Raw genomic sequence first — 13,902 nt, forward strand, 5'->3', positions numbered from 1 at the left:
GTCAGCCAGCCAGGGAGAACTGGACTGCTTTTTTTTTCTGTTTCTTTTTTACCTGTGCATTTGCTATGCTGCCTTTTAGACATCTGGGACCACTGCACACTGCTGGGTGCAGAGACATGTTGACGGAGTGATAGGCAAGTTCTGGACCTGAAAGTGCTGCTAACCAGGTGGGCGATTTTAGGGAATCTTCTCTCCATCTTCATGGAGCTCTGGCTGAGAGAATGCAGGTGATGATCCTCAGACAGGAGGGATGGGCACAGAATCGGAAGTAATTGAGAGTGTTAACTATGCCCCCTTAACTTTGGAGCAACTTATTCCTCAGGAAGGTATTTAGACTCCTCCAGGGTCTCTCGATCTGAGAGTCTATCCTTGGGCTTTAAGCAGTAATTTGTCGGTTTTGAGTTGAGGGACCCTGAGTTCAATTGCCAACATTTAATTTTCCTAAGTAAATCTTTAAGTAAACACTGTCTATTATCACCACCATTTTATAAAAGATAGGGCACACTGATTCCTCAAACTAGGAAGGACATCATCTCAAAAGAAATGATTTATTCTTTCGTTATTGGTCAAACAGTCACTTGTTCAGCCAGTATTGGTTGAGTGCTTGATGTGCTGTAATACGGGGTTCCTGCCCTCAAGGAGTTTACACTTGGCTAGGTGGAGGGGGGGGAGACATTAATCAAGGAATCAGAATTAAAGGTAAAATTTCCAGTGTAGTAAATGCTACACAAGGAGATGCCTGAGGCTGTGAGGGTGCATAATGATAGGGACAGGGTGACATAACTCAAAGATTAGGAGCCTGGAGAGGAGATAGGAGCATCTCAGGCTGAGAGACAGCACTTGCCCAGGCCCTGGGGTGGGAGGAAGATCCTGAGGTGGCAGCAAGGGGAGGGAGGGGGTGCCAGGCCACTCAGGGCTTGTAGGTCAAGGAAGGGACTTTGTCTTTGTTCCAAGGGCTATAGGAAGACTGGTGGGTGGTGGTGCAGTCAGGCCAGCACCAAGACCAACCTCAACAGAGGAGGGTTGGTGGGTCCGAGTGAGGCCAGAGCGGAAGTGAGGAAAGCGCTGTGTGCATCCGTCACCAGGGAGATGCTGGTGGCTTGTGTCCTGCTGGCTGCAGTGGGGGGACCTGGAGAAGAGTGGATGGGCTGAGAGGCATCTCAAAGGTAAAACTGACAGGATGTTAAGGCTGGTTTGGATGCGGGATGAAGAAGAAAGAGTTTGCTGTCTGGGCTGGTCCTCTGTTTCGATTCCCACCACTGGACAGAGGCGGGTGAGTTTTCTGAGGGCCGAGGTCTGGAGGAGAAGCAGATTCTGGGAGGAAGATGCCCTATTTGGGACATAATCAGCTCAAGGTGCCTTTGAGACATCCAAAGGGAGGAGTCAAAAAGGCAGGTGGCTATGTGGGACTGGAGTTCAAAGCAGAGATGAGCCTTTTCACGTGACTCACTTTCTGTCTGTTTGGCTGCGATGGGGCAGCCTCCTGAGAGAGAAGCGGGCGGCCGGGGGCCTGGGTGAAAGGAAGCCTTACTTTTCTCTTCATGCCCTTTTGTCCTCTTTGAGTTACGTACCACTGTGCATATATTACCTATTCAAAAATCAATAAAATAGAAAAAGCAAACTAAAAATACCCAATAATTTAGCATTTGAGAAAACATATATTATGCAAACTTGACCATGGATGACAGGTTCTGGGGTTTGGACGGGAGAGGAGGAATCTGAGCCATGTAACCTTTAAAATCCCTTCTGGCTCTCACCACATTTTACCGCAGTTTTCCTTGTCTTCTCTTATGGGTCTACCAGACGTGAGCAATACTAGATAACATCATATTCCACAGACCTTGAAAGCCTTCAAAATTAACGTTTATGGAGAAAGGTGGGATCGAGACTGCATTGGGTATCTCCTTCCCCGAAAAAGTGGACCCCGTCCCACTCCCTCCTTGTTTGTCATAATTACCAGAAAGTTATTTCTAGGACATAGGAAAATATTCATGACTCACAGTAATGCTAGCAAAGAATGAGAAACACTTTTTATTGTGTTCTCACTTGCCCCTCTCTCAATCTGAGAAAAAGATTTCCCAGGCTTATTAGTTTGTTTTTAAACTCTGATGCTGGACTTGCTTCTTTGACAGTATCCCAACTGGTCCTAGTAAAACCCACACAAAGTCCCAGACACTAGAAAGAGTGGCTTCCTTCTTCATTACCCTATCACTTGGACACTTATCTCTGTAAAAATTCATTTCCTAGGCTTGGAAGGTTAGGCAAAATTAGTTTATTGGGTGGCTCCTACTTCCAAATCCATGATAATCATGATGATTAGCATCTGTATACCAGTTAGTTTACATAGCACTTGTGCTGGCGGTGTGTCCGGTGTGTCCGGTGTGCCCGCGCCGGCGTCCCAGCAACCCCGTGGTGAAGGCTTTGTTTCTTGAGCCTCACACCGGGTCTGGCACACACACGACGTTGTTTATTCAGTGTTTGTTGTATGAGGAAGGCAGACAGACTACGGAAACAGCTTTCCTAAAGCCTTGCAGCTAGTAATGGCAGAAAAGTATTTTCGGTCTGAAAACTGGGCTGAGGGTCCTGTCTGCTCCCCCAGGTCCTCACAGTGGAAATGCCTTGGCCATCACTCATGGGGCCGGGCTGCTTTGGCGGGTCCCAGGACGTGTCAGGAGCAGCGTGTGTGGTCACCTATGACTCTTTGCTCTACTACAGACAAAACATCACCCCTTCTGCAGGCTGCCCAGTTCTGATTCACCATTAACAGGATGTCTCGTCACTAAGATGCTAACTGGCACTTACTATGCAGAATTCAGTACCAAAGTCATCCTTTAAAGACTTTTGACAGGGGAATGGGAAAGATAAAAATAGGGGGGAAAAATAGGGGGAAAAATCAGAAAACAGTGAAGGCTAATTTGGCATCTTCAAGTCCATTTGATTGTGTCTTGAAGTTCAAATGAAGACCCTGTCTGCAGCATGGATAGTGAGGAATAACAGCAGGGCTCATCGGGGTGCCTCTGAATTAGGCTCAACATTTATTTTCTTGCTTTGCCGTCTTTAAAATCAGTGTTTTCAGTGCCCGTGGAAATCAGCCAAACTGTATGTCTCTCTGTCTATACTGCAATGGCGAATCCTAGTTTTTCACTGTTGGAATTTGAGGCCATTACCTAAGCACCCCCATTGCTGAGCCATCACAGGCCAGCTTCACGCTGGAGGCTCTTCCCTTCCCTTGTGTTAAAACTGGCATCGCCTCCTGACATGAAGCAGTTTGCCACAAGTGAGGCCTGACTGTTGATTTGAGGAGCGGAGATCATGAGATTTTCCCAGTTATTCGAGAAGAAACTTTTCTGCGGTTATAGATGATGTCGTGTTGTGCCTGCAATTTCTTTCTACAAAGAAAACTTCACACTGAGGGAGGTGATCTCCCTGAACATCCACTGCAGGGGCCTCACCTCCATCCCTAAACCCCTTGAGGCTTAAGAGTGTTTATAAAGTTATAGTCTCAAAGTGACAAGTATAGCTTGAGTTTTGAAGACTTAGCTCGAAGTGGACAGAAGACGACCAATTGTTTCTTTCTGTCTTGCTTTCCTTTTGAATAGGATCATTCACCTCATGAGCACCTCAGCCTGGTTGTCAACTCAGCCAGTCTAGTTCCAGATATTTCTTCCTTTGGGAAACTTTCTGAGACCCCCCTCCCAGACAGAATAAATCCCTTGACTTTCTGTTCTCCTGAGCAGGGGCCTCCATTCTTGCTCGCCCTGTTCTTGCTCCGTTCTTTTTTTTTTTTTTTTAATTTATTTATTTTATTTATTTATTTTTGGCTGTGTTGGGTCTTCGTTGCTGCATGTGGGCTTTCTCTAGTTGCGGCGAGCGGGGGCCACCCATCATTGCGGTGCACGGGCTTCCCACTGCAGTGGCCTCTCTTGTTGTGGAGCACGGGCTCTAGGTGTGCGGGCCTCAGCAGTTGTGGCTCTCGGGCTCTAGAGCACAGGCTCAGTAGTTGTGGTGCACGGGCCTAGCTGCTCCGCGGCATGTGGGATCCTCCCGGACCAGGCCTCGAACCCGTGTCCCCTGCATTGGCAGGCGGACTCCCAACCACTGCGCCACCAGGCTCCATTCTTGAGGGCTGGCTGTTTTTATATTTCTAGCCCTCTCCTAGATTGTGCATTTCTTGAGAACAGAGGCTGTTTAATACACCTTTATACGTCTCAAAGGTCGCGCCTGGTACCTGGCACCACCTCTTGAACCAATGCTGCCTAAATGGATTGAGAAGCATGTGAACACATTTCTGTTCCAAAAACAGCAGCTCTCATTTTCTCAGATGGGGCAGGCTCCTTCCTGTGCCTCTGTGGTCGAGACGCCAGTGTGTATGAGGCTGTCCTCCCCGGGTTAGGACTTGCACCCGACTGATATCTAGAATGACTTTTGATTAGGACTGGCGTGTTTCCTCACTGACTCTTGCCAGGGTCATGAAAAGGCGGCCTCCACCCTTGCCATCTGGGATGACACATTGGCTTCTGTTGTCATCAGCCTTCCTGTAGTAACTGCCCCACAGAGAGAGAAGCTGTCTGCAGCCTCACTTCCACATGGGACCTCGCCAACTGGTCCTTTTCTACAAGGACATCAGAACAGCCAATTTCAGGAAATGAGAAAAGCAGGCAGGGATTTAAAAAAACCCTTAAATCTGTATATTTTTGAATAAGTAACAAATTCACATGGTGCAAAGTTGAAAAGGTACAAGAAGTTATGTACAGTGAAGTTTCCCTCCCAGCCATTTTCTTCAGCCATCCAGTGTCCCTCCCTGGAGGAAACTGTATCTATATGACTATATATTTGAATGTCTCTGTTGTCCTAGATCTTTACTTTTTCTGGGTGTTTCTCTTGTCTCCTTCATAAGAACATTCATTTTATCCTGTCCCTCCCCCTCTAGCCCCCAGTACCCAGTTGAGTGTCCTGGAGAGCCACCTGGCAAATGTTACAGATCAGTTGACAGCATGTCTGTAATACAAGAATATTTGATGAGTCAGGGCTTATAGCATCTTTATTTGATTGTGAATTAGATGCATTTCATTCACTTACGTTCTCCTTCTTCTAAGATAAGCCAAGAAGTGCTGATTGTCACATCAGCCTCACTCATGCTGTCTTCCTTTCATGAACCATCACTTCCATTTGTACTGCTGCCAGTTTAGGATGGTTGAGGGCTCACTCACACATTTTTCAAGGGACGGTTGTGCAAGAAATGTCGATATTTTCCAACACTTTTTTTGCCTCTTCGATTGTTTCTTCTTTGGCTTCTGCAAGGAAAAATCCTCACCCCTGCCTCGCTTCGGCCCTTGGCCCCCAGCATCAACACACCCACATGTCCTTTGGGGCCTCTTTCTGCCCTTCTCTTCTAAGAACCACTGGAAATGAGAAAAGTACTGAAAGGAAGAATCCTGTCTTCCCCAGACGGGAGGTATTTATTTATTTATTTATTTATTTATTTAAGCTTTTGCTTAGAGTTGCTTATAGTCGTAGAGAGGTTTTCAGGTTCTCTTTTTCTGCCCTCCTCTTTCTCTTTCATGTCAATTTCCCCCCCCCCCCCCCCCCCCCCGACAGTTGTGGACGGTTTACCTGCTTCTCCTCCATTTCCTGTGCACTCTGCTGCCCTCCTTCCTCATGCACCCTGGGGCCCTGACTGCTCAAGACCAGGGGCCTTGGAGCAATTTCCCTCCAGCTTCCTCTCTCCTCTAGCTGCTTAGCCAGCGGTCAGTCAAATGGCGGCCCCCGTAGTCCTTCGGGTGCCAGGGGCCAGTGATTAAGTAGCCAGGTCTTTAGCTGACTCCATCCTTGTTTGTCATAACTCTGCTGCAAGTTATTTTGGTCTCTGTGACTTGTGGCTGCACCATGATTAGGGTTTGATTACTATCACCAAAGTGACGAAAAGATGAAAATAGAAGCCACAACAGGAAATAAACAACTGCAAATGAGATATTCTATTCCATATTCCCTGCCAGCAAATGATTAGAATCAAACTCATTCACAATAGTTTGGTGAACTCCTAAACTTTTTTTTAAGGATCAGAATAGTTTGAAATGGGGTGCCTGTCGGTCTCATTTGTGCCTGTGGAAAGGAAAGGAACTCCTTTTCTAGGCACGCCAGCCAGCCAGGAGTTCCTCTACCGTCCAGCTTCTTTCTTGGAAAGGAAAGGAATAATATGAATGGGGTGGGACTGGCTCTCAGGAAGGCTTGGGATGTTAACTGATTCAGGGGATGCCAGGGAGCTATAAAGCAGCACCAACCACTGTAGGTACTTGCCCAGCAACCCACCCATTGTCTACCTAGGGCAGTAAAATGGAGGAGGAAAGCCATGTAGAGAGGGCAAGACAGGGGTGACGCCTGAATTAAAAGCACCCACAATTACACTATATGGGAACATATCTTTGCAAGAATATGCATGTTCCACCCAGACAAGTTGTGACGTCAGATTCAACTCCTGAAACACCCGATAAATCTACCTGCCCTGTGTGTGCTCCAGCCTCTCATCCCATAGTGTTAGCACCATTGGCCAGATTTCCCAGTCTTCAGATTCTCCATTTAGCCAAGAAGCTTAATTAGAATTATGCCTTTTGTTTTCATTGCTTATTTAAGTCCTTCCTGTCACTTTGCAGTCTGGCCTAGCCTCGACAGGAAAGTGAACATCTTCTAGCTAGGCCCAGAGCAGAGAGAGGGAATGGGACCCCGGAGAGGGCAGGAAACTTGCCCAGAAAGCTTTTTAAACCCTGCCAGTGCTCGTCTAATAGCACCACTAGTGTGTTATTTAACCAGTGAGTGGCAGAGTCCCAGCCAGGAATCAGGTATTCTTTCTAAGTCTTTCTGAGGTGAGTGTATTATACATTTCACAGATACCTCAAAAATCCCATTTCTGCCTGTTTTGTCTTTCCCTGCCTATGACGATGGGATCACCCAAATCCATTTTCTCCTGGGCTTTCTCTCCTGCTGTCTTTGCAGCTTGCTTGTTCAGAAAGTTTCACACACACACACACAGAGGTTTCAATGCCCTTTTCAATAAGCAATATTTTTATTTGTAACAAAATTATGATCTTATACAATTGCAGTCTATGTGGCTTACAAGGTTTAGAATGCCAGCTGCTGCCCTGTCCTACACGTTTCTGCACTGCTTGGCATTTCTGGGTCTTCTAGGTCAGTGAGCTTCAGGGTCCCTTGCCTAGAGATAATCATGATTTTCTCTCACATTTATATGTCCAAAGGTGCTCTTGGTGGGTTTGGGGGAAATGGTCCAAATGAGTCTATTCAAGTCTGTTGATTCCTAAATATTTATTAAGCACCTATGGCATACAGACACCTTTTAAGTTGCTGGAAGGGAAGGGGCTGAGCTATAAAGCTGAGATTCATCTGTGCTTTTTCCTTTTATTTTATTTTATTACTTTTATTGCCCTTTTTGTTTTTGTTTTTCTTTATTATTATTATTTTATTATTATTTTTGTGCCTTTTCCTTTTAAAGAAGCATAACTTAGCTGGGAAAATGAAAATAGTTTTCTTTCACCTTTTCTAAAGATTCGTTAAAATCCCCAGTGAGTTTCATAGTTGTCCTGATCTCACAATTCTAAATGGCTTTTTAAAAAAATCTTATTTCACTGAATAAGATGCGAGGTTAGACCACCATGCCAACTAGTGGCCTCCTCAATAATGATGCGTATATATTTAAATCATTACGTTTCTACTATTAACAGTTTTCACGAAGTAAACGTAATCTGGTCCTTTGCCCCACCAATGCTTTACCCATTTCCATGCAATAGTCTGCCTGCTGGGTCTATGCTTCTCCAAAGCCTCGGGTAAGGGGATAAAATCTCTGACTCTAAGCGCCTTGAAAGCTACGGGGCCGAGGAGGGCGAAGAAACAAGCCCTGCATGCATATGCATGCCCTAGGCAGGTCTGCTCGGAAGGTAACCTTCCTGCGCCGGGAGGCGGGGTGGCGGAGGTCTTCCGGGCTCCGGAGGAAACCTGCACGCGGCGGGCGGGCGAGGCCCCCCTCCCCTCCCGCCAGGATGCTGCCCCTCGCAACTCGTCAGCCAGCCAAATGCATTCCAGAGCTTTGCACAAGACACACTTCTCCAGGCAGTCCTAGAAACCCGAGCCCGGAGCGGGAGAGGGCGGGAGGGAGCTCTCGGCCGCCGCTGAGGTCACATTCGCGCCGCCTCCCCGCCCTCGGCGGCCCGGCTGTTCCCTCCAGCGCACACTTCCCAGGGCCTCGGTCCAGTCCGGTGTAAATGTCTTTTAAATGGAGACAGCGCTCTCCTCCCCCTTCCCTCCCGCGCGGCGGCCAGGGGATCCGTCGCCAGGGCCTTTAAAACAAAACGAATGAATGAAGCGTTAGGGCGAGCGCGCGCGGGACAGCCACTGAGAAGCTCCGCGGTCTGGGTCTAAATCCGCCACCGACCCGCTCGCTTCGCTCCGTAACTCGCCGGCGAAGCCTGTTCGGTGCTCTTGGGTCTTCCCATTTCTCCTCTGATTCCACCAGGTCTCAGTCGATTCTGGGAGCTTCTCTGCTCCTCACCTTTATTCGTCCCCCCCCTTTCGTCCCCCCCACCCCTGCAGACCCGGGAGGGGGTGGCGGTGGCGGGGGGCGGGGTGGAGAAATAGCTTTTAGAAACCCGATCTGTTGTTTGCGAAACACAATCGCTTTTTTTTTTTTTAAAGCGACAGGGTGTCTAGACGGCCACGTGACGAGGCCGGAGCCGGGCGCGCCACTGCGCAGTGGAACCAGCAGAGCAGAGGGCTGGGGGGGGCGGGGGGGGAGGCGGGGAGGAGGCGGTGGCGGCGGCGGCGGCGGCGGCTGGGGGCGGGGGAGGGAAGGGGGAGGAAGGGGGAGGGAAGGGGGCGGGGGCGGGAGGCCTTGCGGGAGGCTGCGAGCCCTGAGCACACTCGGTCGCCTGCTCGGCGCACGGAGGAGCCTGTTCTCGAGCCGAGTCAGCCGAGCCAGCCGGGCGCCGTGCTCGGTCCGCTCGCCGCGCCGGAGAGAGCTGCCCGAGACAGAGCCAGCCCGCCGGCGCCGAGCTGCCGAGCGCACGGCCCAGGAGCCCCTGAGTGCGGCGCGGCGAGCCCCCGGCGGCGGCAGAAGGACCCGAGCGCCAGGAGAGGGCGGACGGGGGACAAGGAGGCTCCCGGCCGCGACGAGGAGAGTCTCGGAGGAGAAGGCGGCGTGAGGGACACCGGGGCCTCCAGCCGCCGCAGCCGAGTCGGGGCGAGCAGCCCATACGGGGAGCCCCAGCAGCCGGCCGCGGCCAGGGGAGGGGGCACCGGCGGTTCCCGCACTAGAGAGCAGAGGGCGAGAGCGCGCGACCCGCCAGCGGCCCACTGCGGCCGCCGCGCCGCCCTCCCCCGCGCTGTCAGCCCCGCGGGGCGCAGCCGCCGCCGCAGCATCTTCTGCCCCTGCGCCCCCGCCAGCACCGAGGAAGTCCCCGCTGAGGACCGGGGCCCCCGGGAGCGCAAGAGGAAAGACCAGAGACTACCCTAAATCACCCAGATGCGAAGGATTGAAGCAGCCTAGCCAAAGCTTTCTGTGGATTAAAAAAAATACGATTTTTTTTTTTTTTTGTTGTTGGCAGAAGAAAAGGAGAGGAAGACCAGCGGGGCTCTGCAAGGAAAAAAGGGGGATGTAACTCGTGGATACGTTTTTTCCACCCCTCAAACGTCTAGTTCTACTTTGTAAACATTTTCTTTTTTTAAACCCCAGGTCCAGCCGGACGCCCCCAGACCTCCGGGGTGCGAGGAGGTGGTGTTTTTCATTTTGGGCTTTGCATGTTTGGTTCTTAGATTTTGAGAGAGCTTCCTTATTTCGCCAGACATCTCATGCGGGGTGAAGTCCACTCAGCCCCCTCCCCCGAGTCTTCGTGTGCACGGAATTCAAGGCGATCCGGTTACTAAGGATATAGAGGAAAAAAATAAATCGCGTGCCTGCTTTTTTTTTTTTTTTAATTGCCAGCTTCTCCCCACCCCCAAATTAAGTTGCTTAGCAAGGGGGAAAGAGGCTTTTTCCTCCCTCCAGCAGCCCAGCCGAACGTCTTTCGTTTTTTGCCCTCGCGGATCTTCCATGTAGGCAGCCGAGGCTGGCGAGCCCGACACTCGGGAGCCGCTGCGGGGGGGCCTCTTTTGGGGGAGGCGCCGACCGGGGTAGGCTTCGCCGCCCCCAGGGAAGCGGCGGCCGCGTTCCTCCGGGGTGCGCCGGGGCCCGAGAGCGGCGCACGGCGCGGGCCGCGAGGGGTGGGGCAGCCGGAGCGCAGGCCCCCGAGCCCCGGCGGGCGCCCCCGGGCCCCCGCGCGCGCCCCGGCCTCCGGGAGACTGGCGCATGCCACGGAGCGCCCCTCGGGCCGCCGCCGCTCCTGCCAGGGCCCCTGCTGCTGCTGCTGTCGCCTGCGCCTGCTGCCCCAACTCGGCACCCGACTTCTTCATGGTGTGCGGAGGTCATGTTCGCTCCTTAGCCGGCAAACGACTTTTCTCCTCGCCTCCTCGCCCCGCATGTTCAGGACCAAACGATCTGCGCTCGTCCGGCGTCTCTGGAGGAGCCGTGCGCCCGGCGGCGAGGACGAGGAGGAGGGGGCGGGGGGAGGCGGAGGAGGAGGCGAGCTGCGGGGAGAAGGGGCGACGGACGGCCGGGCGCATGGGGCCGGTGGCGGCGGCGCAGGCAGGGCTGGCTGCTGCCTGGGCAAGGCGGTGCGAGGTGCCAAAGGTCACCACCATCCCCACCCCCCAGCCGCGGGCTCCGGCGCGGCCGGGGGCGCCGAGGCGGATCTGAAGGCGCTCACGCACTCGGTGCTCAAGAAACTGAAGGAACGGCAGCTGGAGCTGCTGCTCCAGGCCGTGGAGTCCCGCGGCGGTACGCGCACCGCGTGCCTCTTGCTGCCTGGCCGCCTGGACTGCAGGCTGGGCCTGGGGGCGCCCTCCGGCTCGCAGCCCGCGCAGCCGCCCTCGTCCTATTCGCTCCCCCTCCTGCTGTGCAAAGTGTTCAGGTGGCCGGATCTCAGGCATTCCTCGGAAGTCAAGAGGCTGTGTTGCTGTGAATCTTACGGGAAGATCAACCCCGAGCTGGTGTGCTGCAACCCCCATCACCTTAGCCGACTCTGCGAACTAGGTAGGAAGTTGTTCTGCGCCCACCCTCCCCTCCTCCTGGCGCTCAGGTGGTGCAAGAAGAGCCCCATTGGGCTGTGTGTTTGTGCAGCTACCTCGCCGGAGGGGAGTGTACGTCTCCTCCTGGGAAGAGACTTAGGGGACAAGGGTCGAGAAGGGACTAGGGGAAACTGGAAAGGTATTCCCTGGGGGTTTCCTTCCAGTTTTTTTCTTCTCTCCTGCCCCGGGGCGGGGGGTGGGGAGGCTTTGGGCATTGCTCACGCACACACTCTACACACACGGGGTTAAAGATTAGATGCCCTCATTTCCGGATTAGCCAAGGGGTGCAGAGAGAAGTGGGGGTCACGCCTCCCCCGCTCTGGGAAAGGCGTTGAGGTGTGTGGCCGAGTTGGATTCGGTCCAAGGCCGCCAAGGAAGGCTGGGAGAAGCAGTTATAAAGGCTAGAAAGTAAGGCTCTCCTTTAGTGAATAGAGTCACGTCGGGCACAAGGGGCCGGGAGACTGCCCTGGCCGGCGCAGCTTTGGGTTTTGAGGCAAAGAGAGTTAGGATGGAAGGTCGAGCTGGATATTTGCTCTAAACTGTGCCACCTCAGGGTGAAAGAGAACAAGCAGTCAGGAGAAGTTGGGTGCCCCCTGCTTTTTCCTTTCTTCCAGCACAGGAAAGCACAGTTACTGACTGTAGGATGGTCTGCCCCCAGCGCCTCCGTGAGGATGCTGCCCCTGGGGCCTGGGCTTCTTCTCAGTTGAGACCCCAGCCTCCTCCTCTTTATCCTCCCGGCCTCTTCCATTGATTCCCTTTTCTCTACGTCTTTGTGCGGGGGCGGGGTGCACCTCGGGCGCCCACAAATCCAAGTTCACCAGCGCTCTTGGAGTGCACCTCCCGGGTGGGCTGGCAAAGGGGAAGCCCGTGTTCCCCGCGCGGGTGCGGAGCGGAGCAGTGGTGGCGGAGGTGAATTGCACCCCTGGGGGACGGGTCGGGGCGGGGGTGGGGTGGGGCGGTGGGAGTGGGGTCTGAAGTTCTGGGACGGGGAGGGGGCTTTGTGGCCCTGCAGCCCTGTGAAGTGAGCGGCCTCGGCCGAGCTGCGGCCGAGCCGGTGGTTTCCAGCCCGGCCGGCCGAGCGCGGCGGCGGCGGCGGCGGCGGCGGCGGCGGCGGCGGCCGCAGACGTGGAGGAGCGGAGCGCCGAGGCTGGCGCCAGGCGGCCTCTTTTGTTTATCTGACAGCTAAATATCAAGGCAATCACCGCCTCGCGGCCCTGCCTCCAACCCCCACAGCTAAGACAAACAGTTGGGCTAAAAGAATGCCTGTGTTATCATAAGTTTCTATCTCTTTCTCATGGCTCGGCCTTTATTTTCTCTTTCTTTTTTAATTCCAGAGTCTCCCCCTCCTCCTTACTCCAGATACCCGATGGATTTTCTCAAACCAACTGGTGAGTAGATGATTTTAAAAATATCCTTCCTATCTTAAGTTAGAAATGGAGTCTCTAGAACGCGGATTTGTATGCCTAGGCAGCGGCGTGGGGAGACGCTGGACTTGCCCCGAGGTTGTTATAGGTTGCCGATGTTGGAAGTTTGGTGGATTTTTTTCTGTTTTTGTTGTGACTGGAGCTGGCGATAATGTGTGTGTGTGTGTGTGTGTATGTATACATATATTTTTTTTTGCAAGGATGTTTCCTAGATATTTCCATTTTGTTCCTTTTTTCTTGTATTTGCACTCCATAACCCAAGTTGGCTCAGCTTTTAACACGTGGAATTTGATCCACGCCGAAGCATCTCCAGAGCCAAATAGGACAGGTTGATGGGAAACGTCGGAGACTTTGTGAGTGCCAGAAGTATCTCAGTGGGAAGAATGGATAACCCGATGGGGGAGGGAAGACAGTTTAAAAAAGTGCAGAGACGGACCTTGGTTTGGAGCAAGAGATTAGAAAATTTAAGAAGTAAAGTCAGCAGCCCCCTCCTGGTTTTCTCGGAGTTCCTGGTGAGGGTCATAAAGTTTCTAGCATAGCTCTGCCTGCCTGGTGCTTTGTCACAGGCTGGCACGGGGCCAGGGCAGAAGCCCCACTTGAGATTGGCACCACCTCAGTTGCGCTTGTCTGCATTCAACTTCTGGCTGGCAGTGCAGAGGTTGACAGTGCCAGGGGAGGAGGCTCTGAAAAACGGGGACTCGAGGGTGACAACTTCGATGGGCCCTTGTTTCCTGGAGCCCCTTCTTACAGCGGGAGGTTCGTTTGCTTGGAAGTATGGATTGTGACTTTGGTCTACACTGGTGCCTGACAAATGCAACGCTTTTGACATTTTTATTTTGCCAAGGTTCTGGGAGAAGGAAAAGTGAAGGGTTGGGCCCCATTTCCCTCTTGGAATTCTGCAAGTCCTTCCGCCTCATGAGTTTTGGCTGTTGGGCCTTTCCCCCACTAATTAAAAGTCTTGCTGGGGCGTTGTCGAGAATTAAATACTTTAATGAACGGTGTAAGAGAAGCCCATGCTCTCCAGCCAGCCCTCCCCAACTCCACGCTCCCTCCAGTCGGAAGGCGTTGCTGCTTGCCTGGTGCCTGTCTAGTAAGTGGCCTGCAAAGCATGTGATATTTTGCTTTCGATTTACAAAACACCAGATAAATAGTCATTAATGAGGAGATAAGCAGCTCTGTACTTGTAACAAATGTTAACTGGAATTACCAAGCTCTGTTTTCTCCAAGAATGTAAGTTGACTGGGTTTTTGGCATCAATACTCAAGAATTCTTGTATGAGTTTAGTTCTCCAAGGGGCTATCTCTGTCCTGTT

General features: G+C 52.4%; 1 protein-coding gene across 2 annotated transcripts in view; it reads left to right on the forward strand.

Annotated features, from left to right (window-relative positions):
* The first annotated feature begins 10,306 nt into the window (after positions 1 to 10,306).
* Positions 10,307 to 13,902, forward strand: part of SMAD7 (SMAD family member 7) — a 29,259-nt gene continuing 25,663 nt past the window's right edge. For both annotated transcript variants that reach the window (XM_061169904.1, XM_061169905.1), the window contains exons 1-2: positions 10,307 to 11,131; positions 12,501 to 12,554. In XM_061169904.1, coding sequence (XP_061025887.1) covers positions 10,519 to 11,131; positions 12,501 to 12,554 — 667 coding nt within the window. In that variant the 5' untranslated portion in view covers positions 10,307 to 10,518. The remainder of the gene's footprint in view (positions 11,132 to 12,500; positions 12,555 to 13,902) is intronic.

This window comes from Eubalaena glacialis, chromosome 15 (assembly GCF_028564815.1).
Source record: "Eubalaena glacialis isolate mEubGla1 chromosome 15, mEubGla1.1.hap2.+ XY, whole genome shotgun sequence".
Taxonomy (NCBI): domain Eukaryota; kingdom Metazoa; phylum Chordata; class Mammalia; order Artiodactyla; family Balaenidae; genus Eubalaena; species Eubalaena glacialis.